General features: G+C 32.4%; 1 protein-coding gene, 3 long non-coding RNA genes and 2 other non-coding genes across 11 annotated transcripts; 2 read left to right on the forward strand and 4 right to left on the reverse strand.

The window, feature by feature from the left end:
• Nucleotides 1-858: 858 nt before the first annotated feature.
• LOC107067056 (cilia- and flagella-associated protein 276) lies at nt 859-15104 on the reverse strand. Of its 3 annotated transcripts, none has more exons than XM_015322218.2 (4): nt 14647-15104; nt 3282-3500; nt 3066-3206; nt 859-3000 (listed from the first exon to the last, which is right to left on the reverse strand). In XM_015322218.2, the coding sequence occupies exons 2-4, from the start codon at nt 3489-3491 to the stop codon at nt 2758-2760; spliced, it is 594 nt and encodes a 197-aa protein (XP_015177704.1). In that variant the 5' UTR covers nt 3492-3500; nt 14647-15104; the 3' UTR covers nt 859-2757. The 3 variants fall into 3 exon arrangements, with proteins under 3 accessions (XP_015177704.1, XP_089026783.1, XP_089026782.1); XM_089170657.1 differs by lacking the exon at nt 14647-15104 and adding an exon at nt 13859-14639; XM_089170656.1 differs by lacking the exon at nt 14647-15104 and adding an exon at nt 13205-13805.
• TRNAV-AAC (transfer RNA valine (anticodon AAC)) lies at nt 13720-13792 on the reverse strand. The gene has a single exon. It is a non-coding gene; the product is annotated as a tRNA-Val (tRNA).
• TRNAV-AAC (transfer RNA valine (anticodon AAC)) lies at nt 14910-14982 on the reverse strand. Its single transcript has one exon. It is a non-coding gene; the product is annotated as a tRNA-Val (tRNA).
• A 100-nt stretch (nt 15105-15204) lies between the features above and the next one.
• LOC107067054 (uncharacterized) lies at nt 15205-17493 on the forward strand. Of its 3 annotated transcripts, XR_016176011.1 has the most exons (6): nt 15205-15289; nt 15384-15537; nt 15693-15928; nt 16003-16274; nt 16350-16427; nt 16974-17493. It is a non-coding gene; the product is annotated as an uncharacterized LOC107067054 (long non-coding RNA). The 3 variants fall into 3 exon arrangements; XR_016176010.1 differs by having other exon boundaries at nt 15207-15289; nt 16350-17493; XR_016176012.1 differs by having other exon boundaries at nt 15247-15294; nt 16350-17493.
• Nucleotides 17494-18241: 748 nt separating this feature from the next.
• LOC149033131 (uncharacterized) lies at nt 18242-20404 on the forward strand. Of its 2 annotated transcripts, XR_016176019.1 has the most exons (4): nt 18242-18314; nt 18394-18467; nt 18578-19656; nt 19764-20404. It is a non-coding gene; the product is annotated as an uncharacterized LOC149033131 (long non-coding RNA). The 2 variants fall into 2 exon arrangements; XR_016176018.1 differs by lacking the exon at nt 18242-18314 and having other exon boundaries at nt 18329-18467.
• Nucleotides 19672-21227, reverse strand: LOC149033132 (uncharacterized). The gene is made up of 3 exons (XR_016176017.1): nt 20605-21227; nt 20245-20455; nt 19672-20172 (listed from the first exon to the last, which is right to left on the reverse strand). It is a non-coding gene; the product is annotated as an uncharacterized LOC149033132 (long non-coding RNA).
• Nucleotides 21228-22624: the final 1397 nt, after the last annotated feature.

Genomic DNA, 22624 nt, shown 5'->3' on the forward strand with positions numbered 1-22624 from the left:
ATTTTATTAAGCACGTACAACATTTCACTCCTTTTCGTTCTTCGATGTTTCTTCAAAGAAAGAAGATTCTACACTATATAATAATATCATACTCGTTACGATTTATCACAATTAAACGTTGCCATCTTATTCCGTCTGTTATTTATTTCCTTTATTTAGAAACAAAGATACTCAAGAAACTTCTTACCTTTGAAATGAAAAATAAATAACAAACAAAAAAGAAATAGTATAAAAGAAATGCATTACTACCTCGGCGTCAAGAAGATAATTTGAAATGATTTCGAATTCGAAGAGCGTACTTCAAAATATCTGCTCTAAAACACTATTTCAAATCGTCAGCATGAAAGAGAGATGGCCCACCCGCCAGGAGAGGTTTGGCTCGATGTCACCAACGCCAGTGTGTGTCCTCTACTGATAAATACAACGTAACAAGTTAAGTGGAATAACGAGTTCATCCCGGGTGGATCAGCCACGACTGTATGCGAGCTATCCAACTCACGTAGAAGCACATTTTCAACGGACTTGTCCTGATTCTACCAAAGATTTTCAACAAACTATAACAAATATACTGTATTCCATATTATATATATATATACACTAAATATTTCTCTCCCTGTCAAAATTTAGAAAAAAAAATAAAATAAAATAAAACAATCAATAATGAACAAACTAATCAATTTTAAAAAACATTTTTAACCGTTTTTTTTTTAACAAACAATTACACGTAATAATGGTATATATTATATACAAAAATATCCCATACAAATATTTAGAAAGAAAATAAAGTGAATAAAAATAAAAAATTCATGTTCGAAGAAGCTAATATAACGTGTTGATGTCTATTAATAAATAAAAAAAAAAAAAAAAAAGAACAAGAAAATTATAATTAAACTCTAAGCTCTTTTTTTTAACGAAAGAATCGATTGTCCTCGTTGAAGAGACGAAAGAGAAAAAAGATAAACGAAAAGAAAATAAAAGATAGTAGAAATCTTCCATTTCGTTAACAATGAAAAAAGAAAAGAGAAAGAGAAATAATGATAGAAAGAGAGAGAGAGAGAGAGAGAGAGAGAGAGAGCGAGAGCGAGAGAGGAAGAAGGAGTAACCGTAAAAAGTAAATTAAATAAGAATTAAATAGAAATAAAACCGCTCAGCCAAGTAATTGCTTGGCAAGTTGGGTTCGTCCCACAATCGTTGGAGATCCTTCGTTGTCTAGTCCCACAAAGAGAGAGAGAGAGAGAGAGAAAGTCCAACTCAAGAGTAGAAAGAAGGGAAAGGGAAAGGGAAAGGTGGGTGGTTGGTGGGATTCTCGCCGATGGACACACGACGTCGAGTAATCCAACAAAGAATTACTCTCTACCTTTACCGTACGTGAAGAACTTTATTTATCGAAGTAATTAGTAGAGATGAGCGGTCAATTTTTAAATAAGAAAATACAATTCTGTTTTAGTCTCACTTCCCTTTTTCTCTCATAAATAAATAAAAAAAAATGTAGAAGACTTAATAAAACCAAAAGACGAACAAAATTCAAATACACACATACTTACACATTTGTCGAATAAGTTAGAAATTTAGGAAAAAGAAAAAGAAAATAAGAAAATATTTTGAGAAAGAAAAGATGTTGAAAAATTGAAGGAAAAATTGGAGAACGGTAAGCAGGAGATAAAAGGGCCAGCAGCAAAAGAGAGAGGGCTTGGGAGAAGGATGCTTTAGAGTCAAGGCGAATTTCGAGGCGGTCCGCGCGATGGCAATCATGGAAGGATTAGGTGCACGTATAAGGATCGGACGCCTACTGTAAGCGAGGGAAGTGATAGAGAGAGGGAGAGAGAGAGAGAGAATTTGTTGAAGGGGAAGAGGTCAAACGGGGGCAAGATAGACGTCTGAGCGCGGGGCTTGAAACGTAAATGATATTCCATGAGGAGCATATGCGTGCCGAGATGGCTCCTCCTCCTTCGTGCCTTTGCGTGCTACATCGCACAAGGGTAGCCTCTCGCACAGGGTGGCATAACACCCTGCCTGGCAGTGGGGCACTGCTTTATTACAAACAAGGATTACCCGCGTAATGGGACATTCTGTCCCTTCCAAGCAGAGCAGTGAGAACGTCCTTTGCACTGACTCACGTATCTCACACACACACACACACACAAACATTTAGATATATATATATATATATATATACGTATGGTAGTTGTTTACCCGCAAGCTTGTCTCTCTTTAAAAACTACGATCTTCGGTCAATACACTTTTCTCTCGGACTTTCAAATTAACCTTCGAAATTAATCCAATCGTCTCTCTCCGATCGATTAATTTCGAATTATCTTCGTTAATCAATTTAATAATATTAAATATTATCTATCTTTCTATCTATCTATCTATCTATCTATCTATCTACCTATGATAGCATGTTGCATCAAACTGGGGATAATATTGCCAAGAAGCGAGAAGAGTTTCCTTTTATCATAGGATGATGATATTTATTTTACATCGTACGTTTGACTAATTTCGCAATGTAAAGACACCTAGATAATCTAGATTATCGATCTCGTTTTAAGAGCATCGATTTGTGGACCATCAAACATTTCATTCGGTGTACTCTGTTCAGTAGAAAGAAGCAAATCCGAGTGGCTATTCTTGAAAATACGGGGTGGTCAGAAGGCTTAACACGATTTGTCGATATATATAAAAGCTCAAACATCTCTCTCTCTCTCTCTCTCTCTCTCTCTCGCTCTCTCTCAGTTTGCAATTCTCGAAAATCCATCTTTAAATATTGTAAAAAGTTCCGTCAATTTTACGACTGTAGCCGGGATTCGATTGATCCGTATGAGGACCCTCGATAGCTAATTTCACGCTGCTAGGATGAATCCTATTATCGATGATCGGGCCACGATAACATTTTAATGATTCACCCAAAATCCGTTCTTTCGTTGAAGATTCAAAGATATTACCGGTTATGATCACGTCTCGCTTTTGATCGACAGGTAATATTGGTTTCTTAGGTATGATCTACAATCAAAATTCGTATTTAATTTAATTGTTTACTTGATGATCATTTTCAACCATTTACCAACCTTAATTTCATTTTTGAGAACTCGCCAAGTCTCTTGTCCAAGAGTTTCGGGTTGCATGATTGTGTACATTTTTGGAACTAAAGTGTCCTTGCTATGAACGTAAACGCTATTCAATGCCAAGTCCAAGGAATCGTTTGGTACCTAAAATTAAATCAAGCAAGAGTTAGTCTAAACTCAAACAATATTCTCTTTATAAAAGTGAAAAGTTTCGATTACTTGCGGTCTGACTAATCGACGATCCTTTCTTATGCTGTTCAAAGTATGATGAGCAAAAAGACGTTCGTAAGGAGTTAACTTGAGATCCCAGTCCCTGTAGTTAGGTAAAACTTTATTACCAAGTACCGGTCCACGAGCTGTCCAGAAACCCTCTCGAGAGACATCCGGTACCGGATAAGGATTCCGTATGTAATACGCTTGGGCTACCATATTTGCCAACTACGATCAATAAATCCTTGATTACGACGACTGACTGACCCCCATAACCCCAAAAAACGATAAGATCATTATCGCTTCAAACATATCCTGCTCTATCGTGAATGTAGCGATATCGAAAACACTATTGACACAAGATTACGATCTATTTACGTTGCCCGATCCTATTTTGTTGCAAGAATTTAATCGACGATTTGTAATCGTTAACGGGTGTGCCATTTTAAATTAGCTAATGTTTAGTTTAATCTGATTCATTTGATAGACGAATTTAGATACGAAACTACCGGATAAAAATTTCAAATAACTTATTGATTTTTTAAACTTTTAACTGCTAGTTTCTACAATAATTGTGGTCACAATAATGTCATATTGTAATTAAATAAAAAAGAAATAAATTTCAATATTTAAATAGGAGAAATATTTAGCATCTTAATGAAATCGAGGAAGGGAAAGAGATATCGAGAATGAATAGTACCAAACAGTTTTGTGTGAATGGTATCATTCGTGTGGTAAATTTCGATTTTCACAATAAGCTCTTTCAACAGAATCCTAAAAGGCGAGAGAGACTTGCTTATAAATGACTTTATGTGGTGTTAGGAGCCCTACAAAAGTGCTTTGCGTTTCCAAACCAACAAGAGGAGCGCAGAAGGAAAAGAAGAAAAGAAGAAGAAGAAGAAAGAAGAAAGAACAAACGGTCTCGATAAGTGGACACCCTACAGAGAATGATAGGACACAGACCTTCTACATGAATTAACTTGGTTCCCTCATGAATGAATTAGGATCGGAATTAGGATGAAAGTTCTTTTGATCTTTAGCTTTTCACCGGAAGTTTCTTCTTAAGTAGTCAATCGGTTTTTAAACTTTTAGAGTATCTGTAATACTCATAGAAAGATAATGATTGCTCTGTTTCAGAAATTCGTGTTTTTCTTTTGTTTTTCTAAAGATAATCCAATCCACTGTCGAGAAATGCGAACCGTAACTGTATTATTTTAACGTTAATTGGATTAATTATTAACGATTCAAATTCTTATACTTTTACATTACTATTAATCTGTATTTATGTTCTGTATTTATATTTTACCTCAATTAAAAATGAATGAGAAATAAGTGAGAAATGAATGGAAAATGAATGGAAAATGAATGAAAAATAAATGAAAAATGAATGAAAAATAATTAATGAGGTGAATAAGTGCGTTTATGGAAACGATTTGTAATTACTCATTAAACACTTCCTGGATTATTGAATCGTTTTAATCGTAAACAGGCTGTTTAAATATACACATATGATAAAATAAAAAAAAAATCAATTATATTATATGAAATTTATGATGAAAATAACTATTTTTAGACGAAATAAGAAGTTTCAAAGTATGAGTAGTTAAAAAAAAAATGTGATTGGTGAAAAAGGTAGATTGATTCACCTGTTTTCTCAAAGTATAGAAATTTGGTATAAAAAGTAAAGAAGGAAGGCAGGAAGGAAGGCAGGAAGGAAGGAAGGACGCATTACACACATGGTTAGTTGGTTCCCCGCATTTAACGTATTTTGCTCTCTCAGGAGGCGGTCGGCCATGGGCAACGCTGACGTCCAATATTAAACCCGCAGTAATTTATGTTAGCACAAGCGTGCATAATGCTGTTTGTATAAAGCGAGACGATGGCACGTGTCGGCTCGTGCGGTAACATGCATCAATCCCCCGTTCAGCACCCTGGGTAATTCTTGCCACGCTGCTACTTTGGTGACCTCGCGATGCGACACGTCAAATCTCGCCTAGATCACTAATATATTCCTCCTGTAAATGTGTCTAACTAGTACCTACAATATATACGACTCATATACGTTTAAATGAAATTTTCAATGTCCCTTCTCAAATTTTTATTGGATTCGATCCCAATCCATTATTTTAATCATGCCATTTTTAACGAAACTTTCAAGAATATGTACAAATTGATTGTTTATAAAAAATTAGTTAATAAATTACAATTTCACAACATTCTATTTCAAATTGATCGGTGTACGAATACTTTTTACACCCACTGTATGTATTATAATACTTTTCTTACAATTAGTTCCTTCCAGGTTAATTTTACTTTGATTTATTTCTGATTTTACTATCCCGAATATGTACAGAGTGTAACAGTGTGACGTGGGACCTATTTTGGGAGATATTGTTACACCTAAAATTAATGAGGATGGTTCATACATAAGCGTATACTTTACATGTCCTACTATATCCTGAAATTAATTTTCAACTCAAATTATTTGGATCCAATCCAATGAAATGTTAGATGAACGATAACTCAAGAATTCTCAACAAGAAAAAATTAAAATGGTCATGAAAAATCACTTTATCATTCTCATAATATAAAAGGTTAAAAAAAAAAAATATATATATATATATATATATATATATATATATATATATCAATCATTGTAAGGGAAGCACAAACAAACAAAACGATAGATAAGAATATTTCGTTTATAACAGATCGAGGAATATAATATAAATCCAAAAATAACGGGAATATTTCATGTTATTTTGGAAAAAAAATTCGACAGATGCGTTTATGGGGATGAGTAGGAGAAGACCAGAAAAGAAAAAAAAAGGAGAATAAGGGAACGGTGACTCCTCTATCGAGAAATCTTCCACGTCATTGCACATATAAGAGAGATCAGCCGTGAACCTCTTCTTTTACCTTCATCACCCTTAATATCTCTCGCGAAAGGGCCAACGATAGCTCGTCGACACGCGTAATCGCGTAATCGCGTAATCGCGTAATCGCGTAATCGTGGCGCGTGCTGAAGTTCGGGTTGCGGGAGCTTTGCGTACGCCTACACGAGCTAACGGCCACGTGCGTGGTCGTGCACACCCTGAATCAATACGACGATCGAGTGTTGCTAGATATACACCAGAGTAGGATTCAACCAAGATTCCAATTTCAAAATACACATCCATATTTTATATATATATATATATATATATATATATACATATTTTTATTTTTATTTTTATTTTTATTTACTTCACGAATATAATAGCAATCGTTATCGTCAATACAACGAAAAATTTAAAAAATAATCTATTGTCGAATTCGAATCAGAAAATCCTTTCATTGCTGAAATTCTAACGCGTTTTATAAAAATACAGTTTCAAATCTATGAATTACACAAAGCATGTAATCGATCTCGATTTTGTTTACATTGAAAATATTGACTTTGCATGCATACAATTATTTTACATATAAAAATAAAATTTAAAGTAAGTAAACTTAAAAATGTATTCAACGTAGAGTATGTATATTTTAACAATTTTCTTGATAACCGTATCAGAAAACGACTTTAAAAGATACCGACGATTTATCTCCTGTGGCAAAGAAAATTCTACGTTTCTTTCATAATATATTCTCTAAGTCTCGTTCATCGTGATTTCCTTATTCCAAATTTCGAAAATAATGTCGAAAATATGAGTTGAAGTTGTAACGTCGTAGGTAGTAGGATATCGCTAGAATTCTCCGTTTAAACGGTAATCCTCTAATATCTTCGAGCCGATATTCCGTTTCGGGGCAATGGAATCGTGCATTCAAATGTACATCGTTTCCCAGCACGCTCTTGGAGGAGCCAGCTAGCCGAGGACAATACTGAAGGGATGATATTGCCAATATTTGGTTTGATTCTGGTGCGAATGTGCGGGGTGTAGACACTAACCTAGAGGGTGCCAGAACAGAGAGAGAGAGAGAGAAGATCCCTTTGAAAAGGGAAGAGGAAGAAGGGTCCAGTGTACGTATGTACGTTAGACACGAGCCCGATTACCATTTGAATGTCCCTGCCTTTGGTCAGCCTTTGTCGAGACACCTTTCTCTCTCTCTCTCTCTCTCTCTCTCTTACACACACATGCACATATACTAATACATATATACACATTTATATATATATATATATATATATATATATATATATATATATATTGACCACATGTATATATATAAAGGACACTCCCTCCTACCTATTGTCTACCAGCCCGTATGTTCGATTCTTCAGCTCGAGAAATAAGGAACGAGCTTTGACAGTTCTTTACACGCCTACCTTTTACTAGCTATCATTCGTTTTCTCTATCTCTACTTGTTGTTAGATTTTTTTCCGGTTCCTATCTCGAAGGGTGCAAGTTGGTCGACCTAGGACAAGATCGATGAGTCTTTGATGTTCCACCTATCACGAATATCACTTCTTTTTCTTGTCCACGATATTTAGAATCTTTCTCTTGTTTTTGTTTCTAAATAATTCTCATTTAAAATATTTATTTATAGTAAATCGTATCGTATCGTATCGTATCGTATCGTATCTACAATTTATACAATTATTAAATATTTTAATTGTTAATTTAAGAATCAAAGATGGAAGAATAATTGACGTGTCAAAGAAAATTCGAATTTTCAACGATTTTTATCGTATTTTCTTAAAATAGATTTAGCCAAGTCTGTCTTCACTGTGAGAATAAATGCCTAACACTCTGCGTGACCGATAGGACGAAAGCAATGGGGTGGTTTTTGCACCAGTGGTGCGACAGGTGGCCCGTGAAATCAGTGCACAAGTGCGCCATTTTATACGAGACGCATCACCCTCCTGACGCGCTTCATTAAGGAATTAAGTGCTCGATCGTTAGAATTCCGAGACGAAGGGTATGAGTGTGTGTGTGTGTGGGGACCCGTTCCTGTTATATCCTCGATTTATAAACCTTGTCTATTACTGTTTTCTTTAAGAAGAAACTGCGCGTATGAAATTGCAATTATGAATGTTATGCTCTGATAAATATGTTGAAATGATTGAAAATAAGTCTTATCCCATACACATTCATATACACATATTAGTGATTTACAGAGAAACCTTTGGAACTTTCGCACTTTCATTGTAAATGCATTCTCAAGATTTGCATTGTCATGATCGAAAAACGATAGTTTCCTATGTCGATGGCAAAATAGATAGGTATAAACATAAGTCGATAAATATTGGGGATATGGGGCTGGGAGGTGAAGAGGAACTAGGTTCACGATGAACTACGATGGGTGGTGTAGGTGGAGGGGGGACAACGTCCGTGGTGTATTTTAGCATTTCACGTTTGTTTCCATTTAAATGGTAATCGAGTTCATAATGTAATTGTATTCGGTCGCGTAAGCCGGAGGCTCACCGCAGCATACCCGGTCTCCGGCCATTGTTTGCATTGTTCTGCTCTCGCGCGAACAATCCGAATGCGCGTTGGCCTTTCAGCCAAAATCTAAACCCCATGCCTCCTTCTACCCCTCTGATATGCCACCCTTTCTCCATCTCTCTCGGATGATATTTTGACCATTTAGAAACGTTCAGAGAGAGAACCATTTAACGAACGAACGCTTTTATACATGTCTAATGTTTTTCATTTTTTACAAAAATAATCGTGAAAGGTTGATTAAAAAACATATAGAAAAAAAAAAAAAAAAAAAAAGAGAAGAAAAGAATGTGTTTAAGAAATAGAATTCGTAAATAATTTAAATGTCTTCAATGTACTTTCTCAATAATTTACAAAGTCTTTGTGATTAATCGTCATCAACGATTTACATGTCTCTCAGGACTAATTTGTCAATATGTCAAATAAAATTATTGATAAATTATATTATATGCATAGCATGAATCATAGATCGATATAATAATAAAATAATTATTGTGTAAAAAAAATTTATCACATTTTCCATACACATTCTTAAGTAAACAAAAAATATCGTTTCTTTCCAAGGATCAATAAATATTTCGTTCGTTAGTTTGTTCTATTGTATATGAAATTGTGTCACATTCGTTCGTATCCTTTTCTCTTTCTATCCTCTTTCTCCTCTAATCTTTCGCGAACGCGACTTTTTCTAAGGGGCGAGTGGTGGTGGTTATGCGCTTTTATCGCTCGGACGTATATCACAGTGGAATAGTAAGCGACGTCATCTCGCTACGGAGAAACGCATTGTTAAACACCTCACGAAGGACTCTCCGTGTGAATGCTGTCGAGCTAAACTGGAGAGAGAGAGAATTTAAAAAAAAAAAAAAAAGTAAGAAAAAAAGAAAATGAAGGACAATTCAAGAAAGGAAAGAGAGAGGAAGAGGATGAAAAGAAGAAAAAATAGAAAGAGAGAAAGACAATTCGAAAAAGGAAAAAAAGAAGGACAGAGAGAGAGAAAAGAAAGAGAAAGAGAGAGACAGAGAGAGAGAGAGAGCGAGACAAAAAGAAAAAGGGACAGAAAAAGAGAAAGAGAATGACATACAAATGTATGCATATTTTTATATATATATATTTTATACATAAACATAAAGATAGAGAGAGAAAGAGAAAGAATGGAATATATATATATATAGTACTGAAACAATGAAAAAGACAGAGACGGTAAAAAACAAAGAGACAAAAACAGAAAAAGAGAGAAGAAGAGAGAGAGAAAGAGAGAGAAACCGGGTAGGGATCGAAACGAGGTATACCGTAGGGGGATTGAACGTTATTGTAACGCACGAAGGGATGCTCGACCTCGACTCTTCGTTTCTCTTTCTCTTTCTCTCTCTCTCACTCTCTTTCATTCTCTCTGGGTTCTCGTAACTATCCTATGCGGGCGTACGTATCAGAGTTGCCTTTCCCTCATACATATTCATCAAACGCTAATTAATCATCGCAGGGAACACCCACAGCGCGAAACCTCCCTTCCTCTCCACTCCTCCCTGCTATTCCTCCCTTCTACCCCCTCGCCCATTTGGTAGCCTGGTGAGCCAGGAACAAAAAAAAAAGCAAGATAGGTATAACAAGAAAAAAAAAAGAAAAAAGATATATAAAAAAATAGATATAAAACAAGAGAATAAAAACGGAAAAGAAATATGCAACCAACGAAACGCGCTGTGCATTACGAGTAACCTGTCAGAATGTCAGAATAATCGATACATCGACGAGGATTTAAAAAATATATATATATATATATGCGTGTGTGTGTGTGTGTGTGTATCTGTGGAAAATATATATATTCTCGCGTCAAACACGGTCAAAAGTTTCGCAAGACAATATACCAAAGTTTCTTTCGCGTGTAATTAACTACAAGAAATGAATATCAATATGGATAAATGAAATTATATAGATTGATAGAAATTATATAGATGATTATAAAACTATCTTCTAAGTCATAAAAAAAATATTTTGTTTATTTTCCATTTATTATGGCATAAAGTACATCGATGTAAAATGAAAAAATGATAAATTGAATCTCTGTGAAAATATTTAAAAAACTAATGATATATACGTAGATGATTATGCGGAAGAAGCAGTACCTTCAGAGCCCTTCGAAATTCGCGTTATATAAATGGATCGCTTATAATTAGATATCGTTTATTCTACATCGAACCACCGTACTTCTACTACTAGGGGTTACTGCGATATATAACAAATGTGTATATGCCTTTGTATTCGTATGTGTGTATTAAATTCGTAGGATGGAAGGTGGTAGTAGTCGCTCATAGAACGCTTGACTGCTAATGTGACGCGATCATCGGCACCCAGTCATCATCCATTGATATTATACGAAACCCCAAACCCAAAAAGGAAGGTCTGTCTGGATCTTTTTCTCTCCCACTCCGAAACTCCCGCGCTATTTCGCGCTTCCACGCATCCCCCTTTTTCTTTTTCTTTTCCTTCTCCATGCGTCACCCTTCGCAAATATGATAAGCATATTATTCTTCGTCATATTTTTATTTTATTACTACGAAAAATCAAGCTCATTATCGCACAAAGAATTTTATAATTAATAAAACATCATAAAATATACAAGTAAAAATTTAAAAACTTCGCTAGTTCTATTCCGAAAAATGTGTAAAAAATAATAGGGAAACCAAGATTGAATTAATATTTTTTTCTTTTTCGTAATAAAAAGGAAAAAGGAAAAGACAACTGATAGAATAGGATAAAAAACCCTACATTGTTTTATATCCCATGATCTTTTTAAATGCACCCGAAGGACACGGAATCGAGAACCCTTCGGCTTATTTATCAAACCCCTAATATCTACAAGATCGTTTCATTTTTTTACATCAACTGTCCTTTCTTTTTCTAAATTAAATACAGTTTTCTTACAGTTTCTCGTATATCTTTATGACGTAACAAAATATATTTCTAACAATACAATAACCATAAAAATGCAAAATAAAATACAATAATAAAATCGAAAACGTGTTTAAACGAGCAATTGATAAAATAGTAAATTGTATCTACAAATACATCAATTCAATGATTTGCAACGTGTTTACGGCGTAGTTCGTCAACGCGATACAGGTATTTCCCCCCCCCCTCCAAAAAAAAAAAAAAAAAAAAAAGATGAATGATGAGAGGGCTGAAATTTGTCCCCGCAACGGTACTCGTAATTTTACAAAAATATTGTCCATGTGTTTTGACTACAAACATCAAATCGCAAACGATGGCAGATTGTGTGCTGACAAATGAGCGTACACCAGGAGGACAGGGTTGCGATGCATCGGAGACATATGGCTCTATAAAAAAAAAAAAAAAAAGTGAAAGAGAGATGATACCGAGAGATGATACAGAAGAGGTGGACTGCAACAGTATAACCATTGAGTCGATCCGATATTAATGGAGACCAAACACCAAAGCACATTTTGTGTCCCCGGAGGAGAATATGTACACATTGGTACACCATTATATCCCCGTTATAATGTGCAGCTCGTAGCACACCTCTCCTACTCCTCCTCCTCTCCACCTTCTTTTCCCTAACCGACAAAATGATCTACGACTTTTGTCGAACACCATACGTATGTTATATTATAAAATCTGTTGTGACATTTTTCTTTTCTTCCTTTGAATGTTCTCGCTCACTCCTACATTATTGATTGTATAGATTTTATTATAAATAAACGAGGAGAGAACTAACTAAAGTCTTCGAAAATAGCCTCATCTGTAGACTTGTGCTGTATGCGTGTATACGTACATACGTGCATATATGAAGAGTGACAATGAAAATATGAAGGGTAATAAAAAGAAGGAAAATTTTCAATGAAATAATATGAGTAGCTTTTAGAAATGATGATTCCTATATTTCTATTTTTCTATTTTTTCAATAATTAGTGATTGAGAATACGAAATGGAAGCTTATCTCCCTAAGCAGATAATAATCGCATAACTGATTAAAATCGTGTACATAATGGAGAGAAAAAGAGAGAGAGAGAGAGAGAGAGAGAGAGAGAGTAATTCGAGCAGTCCCAAGTGAGCAAACAATAAAATTGGATTTAGCAATCCCTCCGATTATGTCGTTTTCTGACGTGTGACTATAAGGGTGAATTTTTGGAAGGTGCCGGACGACCGTCACGATTAACGAACGAAAAGAAGGAAAAAGTAACAAGAATAGAAGAAGTATATAGAAAGCGTCGAGATCAAAGACGACTCTGAGCCGATCCTGTACTTTCCTTCTGACATATTAACTCCAAATTGACGTCGACAGACGACGAGGAAACCCTCCGAACTTTGATCATTTCACCTATGGGGAAAATTTCTCCTGCTTGCGAGTTAACTTTATAACGAATAAAAAAAATGCAAAGTGTTTTTAACGCTCCACTCGTTTTATTCTACGTTTTATTTTTATCAAATCTTTTATTTCATGTCACGAAAAGCATTTTTAATTATTATTACGTGAAATAATCTAATTCATTTACTGACCTTGCGATTCTTACGAAAATAAATTTGCTCTAAAAATTACAAAGATGCAATAGATACACTTAAATTGGATTAATGAAAGTAACTTGTCAAGAGTGAAATCAAACTTGAAATTATTTAGGCTTTGATTCCTTGGTAACGCTTTCTTCCTAGCACGCACATTTAGCATTGAATTATATCGATATTACATTGGATACACAGCAGCTATATGCTGTGTGCTATTGAATGTGTACATACTGCTGACATCTTTTATACGATTACGAAATAAGAAGAACTATAAATTTGATCTTTATTACCGAGTTTTGATGAGAACGTTAGTTACATCGGTAAATACGTATCTAACCTTACCATCAGTAGAAAATTAAATGTTGTATAGATCTACTGACAATGAGCAAAGAATATTAAAAAGTTAATTAAAAAATTACATCTAACATTTGTATTGATAAAAACTTATTACGATACCCAATACTCTTACAAAACATTTTCACATTAAATAATTAATAACATACAAAAAAAAATGTTTCCGCCCGGGATCGAACCGGGGACCTTCCGCGTGTTAGGCGGATGTGATAACCACTACACCACGGAAACTGCTTATTGCGTCATATCTAATCTCCATTCAAATTTATCCAATAATATTTTATATTAAAACCTTACTTTTTGTTTTTCGTGTATTATGTTTTTTATGTCTATTGTGTATTATAATTTTAAAAACGACCACTCAGGGTAACTGAAAAACTTCAAAACCTTCTATAAAAACCGCACACAAAAAATACCGGATGCTTCTACTCACACCCTCGGCCATCATGACGTCATACAACAAGCTTGCGCTTGTTCTTCGCTAAACACTCACACACACAACACACACCGGATGCTTCTACTCCCACCCTCGGCCATCATGACATCATACAACAAGCTTATGCACGTTCTTCGCCACAAACGCATCCACATAACACAAGACAGTAGCTCGATGTAGGCGCCTACAAAAAAATAAATTTGCCTTTGTTTCGGAAATATGGGATAAGTTCATTGAAAAAAGTCAAGCTTGCTATCATCCAGGGCAAAATATAACAATTGATGAGCAATTATTTCCTTCAAAAGCCAGGTGCAGATTTACACAGTATATGCCTAATAAGTCCAACAAATTTGGCATCAAATTCTGATTTTTTTTTATCTTGCATTAGATAATAGTAGCAAATATCTTTAGAAAGGTTTTCTTTATTTAAGAAAAGATAAAAATTATTGAGGAAAGATGAAAAACGACCATCGTCAATGCTTCTAAATGAACACGTTGTTTACACATTAGTTATTCTTTCACAAAGCAGTCACTCTGACTACTTTTAGGCAACATAAGTATATACAAAGTCTCGGGCAATCTATATTCTCCAACTGCAACCAACGCACTAATATATAAAGGTATCCGACCTAAACACATTACTACTAACCTACAGATCACTAATCAGACCAAAAAAAGACTACGGATCAAACGTTTACAACTCTGCAAGCCCCAACACACTAAAGAAAATAGATGCACTACACAATCGAGCACTCTGGATAGCTGTAGGTGCATATCACACAAGCCCCATAATAGCATACTAGGAAAAAAAAATTAAATTCAAAAGTCGCAAAAATATTCAATAAGAATGGTAATATCTTCAATTATAAAAAAAATTATTTTTTAATACACAAATAAAAGAAATTAAAAGAATGTTTCCGCCCGGGATCGAACCGGGGACCTTCCGCGTGTTAGGCGGATGTGATAACCACTACACCACGGAAACTGACGATCGACATTTCGTTAAATAAAAAAATTCACGTCCCTTAGGTAATTTAATATAAGTTGAAAGAATCTGTATTTTATTACCGACTGGTAAAATATGTTTCTCCATCTATCGGTATTAGCTATTACTTCATTGTACTGACTAGTAAAATTAGGCTGCCATCTAGCTGAAGTAAATGTTACTATGTCTTATCGACTAGTAGAATAGGTTTCGCCATCTAGACGAAAGATAAAACATCACTAGGATAAAATCAAGATGGCTACCTGTCAATGTACTTTGAATACCGCAAGTGCAGTTTATGTGCAGTGTAAAGTATTTAATTAAAAAAATCCTTAGTGATGCAATAATCAAGTGAATAATATTTTTTATTTATAATAATTTGTTTCATATTCTTTATTTAGTGATCGCCAATTCTGGATGAAAATAATTAAATTGGATGTATTGCTGTGGGACAGCGTTATGTCATAACCTAAGAAAAATAATTTTCTTAATTAAATCCGAGAATGCAGATGAATTCCAAACGTTCTTTTTATCAAATTATTATAACAAATACTAGTAAGTAACTTATATATTTTGTTTATACGAAATTCTACTAATTATTAAAATATATGGATTGTTTTGTCTTTTAACTTTATGCCTTATCTAAACATTTTCTCCCTGTTCAAACTTATTTTGGTACATATATAAACAACTTTTTAAAATATTTTTAGATCAGATCAGCATGCAGGTCTATATTTTAAATTCCAATTCAAGAACGTTATACCCAAGAGAAGAGGAGTCCATTACACCATGGGATCAATGGATATATATTTCATTTTCTTACGGCTAACGATTAGAAGATTTGTATTGATTATGTCATCCGAACAAGAGTTTTATTCTATAATATATGGTAAATAGAATGTAGGTGCACTAACAAAGAATAATCAAGAAAAGAATTTGTCTAAAGGTAAGCATTGCAATCTTGCATTTGTAAAAAACAAACCTATATCAAACTGATTGATAAACTGATTCATTTAACAGGATAGGTAAATAATTTGACTGGAAGTTTCTACTCATTATTATCAAGATTGATAAGAAGAATCCAACAATTCTGCAACTATGAAAGATTTTTGAATGCACTATTCTTTTCATACTTGCACTGGAAGAAAACCATATGCAGTAGTATTCTGTCAAAAAAAAAAAATACGAGAAGAAATGTATCCTATTTATCACAAATTAAGAAAACAAATGGCAAATACATTATATTAGAAAATTCTATTCATGTCAAAATCTTTTATCAAGTTTTGTACACGGTAATAGAAGATATTATTTTTTCATTGATTGAAAAGAAAAAGTGATGTATTTGTTAATAAATACCTTTTTTGTAGAGATTCAATGTGAATTATTATGGGAATAGAATGCAGCTGCTCTGATTAAAAATAATCTAGACAATAATATGTTAAGAGGTAAATATAATAATTTAGTTAGAAAAAGAAGTAAATATTATAATACTATTAAAATACACTTATTTGTATCATATAGTAAATGATTAAGATTTTCTTAATTTTTAATCAATTAATAAAAATGACTGTGTCTTTTATGTTAGATCATCATCATCATCAGCATCTTCCTTAAGAAAAATTCAATCATGATCATCATTAATATATACTCTATATATACACATATATTTCTTTTCTTATAATACATTAGTGTTTTGCATAAACTATACATATATATGTTGATGTGATGATAGTGTATATATATAGTTAAAAAATATTACATTAATTCTCATGCGTGACCATAAGAATATAATTTCATGGAAAATTAATTATTATGTAACAAAATATTTCGATGCATGTACAATTATATGTAGTAGTAATTCATGTTACAGTAATCGACTTCTATTAACTGAACAACAGCAAAATGACATATTTAATTTGTTACTAAAAACATATTTATGACTTATTTTTAAAATATTACATAAACACACTTGAAAATAAATATTGTTTCAGATAATACAAGTAATATTATTATTATTATAATAATTAATTTTGTGGTTACGGATTAATGATAAAAAAACATTTCTTATTATTTGAATTTTCGCGGGCAACACATTGCTGAGGAAAAAATCAAGATGGCTGCCGTGTCGTGTACTACCACGTGCACTATTAAATATTTAATTAAAGAAATGCAATAGTGATGCAATCATAATCAAAAGAATAATATTTTGTATTTAGAATAATTCTTTTCATATTCTCTTCTCTTTTTAGTGATTAGTGATTGCCAATTCTGGATGAAAATAGTTACAAATGGGATGTATTGGTGTGTGTGGTACAATAGTATTACGTCATAACCAAAGGAAAATAATTTTCTTTATTAAATCCGAGTATATATAGATGAATTCAGGATGTTCTCATTATATCAATTTATTTTAACAAATATTAGTTACTACTAAGGTACATCTATATGTATTTTGTTATACGAAATTTTACTAATTATTAAAATATATGTGTGGATTAGTTTGTCTCTTAACTTTATGCATTATCTAAACATTTCTGTCCCTTTTCTTAGCAAAACAACTTTACATGCAATTCCATCAAACCAACTTTCCATGCACACCAATGACACCATTCAAAAGGAGAGAGAGACTCCACACGATCATGAGGGTTTTTTAAACCATCACTTCAACTTTCCACGCAATCCTATGACTCCATCCATAACCAAATATCCCATACAGTCATGAGGGATTTTTTAACCATCACTTTAATTCTGCTGCACGCAATTCCAGTTTAATGCACTCTGTGTTCTTATCATACTTGCACTGCGAGAAAATAATATATGTATATAGTGTAATATTTTATCAAAAGAATACGAGAAGAAATGTATATCTTAGTTATCATCACAAGATATATGGATAACACACGTGGCAAATACATTATTATATTTCCGACATTCAATTCATGTCAAAATTTTTTATCAAGTTTTATGTACACACGGTAATAGAAGATATTACTTTTTTTCCATTGGCTGATAAGAAAAATTGATGTATTTGTTAAAAAATATCTTGTTTTGCAAGGTATTTCATTTCATTACTATTATTATGGAAAAAGAATATGCAGATGCTATTATTAAAAACTAATCTAGACAAAAATATGTAAAGAGGTAAATATTATAATACTATTCAAATACATTTCTTTTCTTATCATATAGTATAAATGATTGGGATTTTATTAACTTTTTAATCAAATTATAAAAATGTATAATAGGAAATTATTATCTAATCACCGACTGGTAAAGAGAATATGTATCGCCATCTAGCAGCGGTACAAGCTATTACTTCATTGTACCGACTGGTAAGATTATGCTGTTATCATCAAATGATGGAAATATTTATTTCACTTACCGACAAGTACAATATGTTTCTTCATCTAGACGAAAGAAAATACATCGCGCTTGGACACAATCAAGATGGCCACCTGCCATTGTATACTGCCACGTGCAGTAAAGTTAAGTATTTAATTAACAAAAATTCAATAGTGATGCTTTAATTAAGTGAATAATATTGTTTTTATTTACAATAATAATTCAGTTCATATTCTATTCTTTTTTTTTTTAGTGATTAGTGCTCGGCAATTCAGCTTAAGAAGAAAACCATTGGACTTGATGTGTGATATCTTGTGAAGAAAAAAAAACTATTGGACTTGATGTGTGATATCTTGTGAAGAAAAAAAAACCATTGGACTTGATGTGTGATATCTTGTGAAGAAAAAAAAACCATTGGACTTGATGTAAGATATCAATGCTTAAGAAGAAAACCATTGGATTTGTGTTTGTGATCTAAAAAAGAAAACCATTGTACTTATTATTATTATACGTATTATTATGTTAACTTAAGAAGAATATCATTGTACTTACTATTATTATGTAAATGTAAAAAGAATATTATTGCACTGTACAGGTGGACAGGTCGACAGGAAAAGTATACCATTGCACTTTAAAGGTTACTTGTCGACTTACAAAGTATACCATTGCACACTTAAGGTTACTTTGGATTACCACGTTTTGTGTCAAATTTTATTTCTTTTTTATCACCTATCCTATCATCCAAGCCATTTAATTTTCCTTTAATAAAATCAACCATTACATGTAAGTATTAATTATTGTAAATGTAACAAGTTAAGAAACTTATATGTTTTTTTGGTCGTATAAGGTATTTTTTTTTTATTTATAATGCATGAACATTTTAATAGAAATATTTTAGTAGACAATTGAATTTATTATTAACATATATACATTTTAGCATATTAATGAAATATTTTTGAAATAGAAAGTTTAGAATAGCATTGAATTTGAAGTTATGTTAACTGAAATAGAAAATCATTGCAGTTGTGGTTATGTCACTGTTTATACTTGCACTAGAAGCAAACCATATATAGAGTAGTAATATTTTATAAAAAGAATATTAGATATAAAAAATGTTTCCTAGTTATCACAAATTAAGAAAAGAAATGGTTAATTACATTCTAATGTTTGCAGTTCTTACTATATGTACTAAATTTATTAATGTACACTTATTTTATTGGGAATAGACTAAGAGCATAAAAATGTATATATTTGTATGAATTCATTTGTGTTTTTTTTTTGTAGAAATACCATCATGTATTTTATAATGGAAATAGGATATTGTTTAAAGAAGTAAGTATTATAATATTGTTTAAAATACATTTATTTTTGTCATATAAAACGTGAATTAATATAATATAATTAATGTTTGTATAAGTTTACATAAATTTTTACTTTAGTTACCGACTGGTAGAGAGAATATGTATCGCCATCTAGACGACGAAAGAAAACACATCTCTAGGACAAATTCAAGATGGCTACCTGCTGTCACATTGTACTTTTGTGTAAAGTTTTGTGTAGTAAAGTGTAAAGTATTTAATTAACAAAATTTGTTACAGTGATGCAATCATAATTAAGTGAATAATATTGTTTTTATTTATAATAATTCTTTTCTTCTTCTCTTCTCTTTTTTTGCAGTGATCACCAATTCAGCTTTTAGAAGAAACCCATTGGACTTGATGTTTGATATCTTGTGAAGAAAAAAAACCATTGGACTTGACGTTTGATATTTCCTTAAGAAGAAATCCATTTAACTTGATGTTAGATATCAATGCTTAAGAAGAAAACCATTGGATATGTGTTTGTGATCTAAAAAAGAAAACCATTGTACTTATTATTATTATTATTATGTTAAGTTAAAAGGAATATCATTGTACTTACTATTATTATGTAAATGTAAAAAGAATATTATTGCACTGTACAGGTGGACAGGTCGACAGGAAAAGTATACCATTGCACTTTAAAGAAGGTTACTTGTCGACTTACAAAGTATACCATTGCACACTTGAGGTTACTTTGGATTACCACGTTTTGTGTCAAATTTTATTTCTTTTTTATAACCTATCCTATCATCCAAGCCATTGAAATTTTCCTTTAATGAAATCAACCATTATATGTCATTATTAATTATTGTAAAATTTAATTATGAAACAAATTTATGTGTTTTTTGTCGTATAAGGAATTTTTTTTTTTAATGCATGAACATTTTAATAGAGAATTGAATTTATTATAAACACAAACCTTTTAGTATATTAAATAATTATGTAATAACCACGTGAGTTGTACATATAATGAACGGAACGTGTTAATTTAATAACCATTGCACTAAAGGTTATGTAAAAAGTTAAATAGAAAACCATTGCACTTGAGAGAGAGGTTATATGTAATTAAAATAGCAAATCATTTCACTAAGTATGGATATGTTAGCATAAGAAGAATACCACTTTACTTGTAGACATATATATGTGTAATAACGTATAATGAAAATTATTAATTTTTTTTTTAATAGGCAATGACACGTCTGGTGGTTATGTTACTTTAAGAAGAAATAAATCATTACACATGATAATAGATTTTACTATATTATAATAAATAGACGACCACTGCACATTAGTTTATAAAAGATTTTAAACAACAACAACAACAAAAATATTTGCACTTGTGTATATAATAAGATAGAATAAAAAAATAAAAGGCAATGTTATTTTAAAGTAAAGTAATGGATGTCATGCGAGATTGACAAGAGGGAGAAGCCATTACAACTTGATGTATGTCAGCTGTACAGTTCATTTGCATATATAATTACGAGATGGCGTCTTGAACTCGGTAGCGTTGGGATAGCCGATTTAGTATAAAGGGAGGTGCAAAGCGCATGGATTTCAACGCATCGGGGTGCGACCCCGACTCTGCAGAAGCAGAGTACTCCTGTGGCTGCGCTCAGGAGCAGGTTGCAATACACGCTTAGGCCTGAGCGTTGTATTCAGCTTGCTCTTGAGAATGACAGCCTTTGGAAAAAGGGATGAGGAGTAGTAGTAGTTGCATGTAGTAGTAGTAATAGCTTGAAATAGTAGTAGTAGTAGTAGTAGAAGCATGAAATAGTAGTAGTAGTAGAAGTATGAAATAGTAGAAGCATGAAATAATAGTAGTAGTAGTAGTAGTAGTAAAGAATTAGAATAAGAAAATTGGGGGTCTTCTAGTATTAGAGGGGGCCTGGTCTCTAGTTAATGGGGTGGCAATCAATCGTGAGGCCGTGCCTGTAGCCGATTTTACAGGTCAAGGTCATCGAAGGTCAAGGACATCTAGGGCAAGGTCGCGCGCGAGTTTCATTCATTATGTGGGTCAAGGTCACGCGCGAGGGTTCGTTCATTATGTGTGTGTGCGTTGTAATAATCACGCGCGCGAGGGTTAAGTCAGTATGTGTGTATCAATTTATTTATTTATTTTTTTTTTTTTTTATTGGGTTTATTAGGAGTTTGTGTGTTTATGTTTTTTTTTGGGTGTAGTTAGAATTTGTGTATATGTTCTTTTGGGTATTTTAAAAGTTTGTGTATATGTTTTTTTGGGTATTTTAAAAGTTTGTGTATATGTTTTTTGGGTATTTTAAAAGTTTGTGTATATGTTTTTTTGAGTATTTTAAAAGTTTGTGTATATGTTTTTTTTGGTATTTTAAGAGTTTGTGTATATGTTTTTTTATGTATTTTGAAAGTTTGTGTATATGTTTTTTTGGGTATTTTAAAAGTTTGTGTATATGTTTTTTTGGGTATTTTAAAAGTTTGTGTATATGTTTTTTTTGGTATTTTAAAAGTTTGTGTATATGTTTTTTTGGGTATTTTAAAAGTTTGTGTATATGTTTTTTTGGGTATTTTAAAAGTTTGTGTATGTTTTTTTGGGTATTTTAAAAGTTTGTGTATATGTCTTTTTGGGTTTTTTCAGAGTTTGTGTATATGTTTTTTTGGGTATTTTAAAAGTTTGTGTATATGTTCTTTTGGGTATTTTAAAAGTTTGTGTATATGTTTTTTTGGGTATTTTAAAAGTTTGTGTATATGTTTTTTTGGGTATTTTAAAAGTTTGTGTATATGTTTTTTTGAGTATTTTAAAAGTTTGTGTATATGTTTTTTTTGGTATTTTAAGAGTTTGTGTATATGTTTTTTTATGTATTTTGAAAGTTTGTGTATATGTTTTTTGGGTATTTTAAAAGTTTGTGTATATGTTTTTTTTGGGGTTTTTCAGAGTTTGTGTATATGTTTTTTTTTTTTTTTTT

The sequence above is a fragment of the Polistes dominula genome, unplaced genomic scaffold (assembly GCF_049000335.1).
Source record: "Polistes dominula isolate Pdom_NZ unplaced genomic scaffold, Pdom_raw_medaka contig_79, whole genome shotgun sequence".
In the NCBI taxonomy this organism is placed as follows: Eukaryota; Metazoa; Arthropoda; class Insecta; order Hymenoptera; family Vespidae; genus Polistes; species Polistes dominula.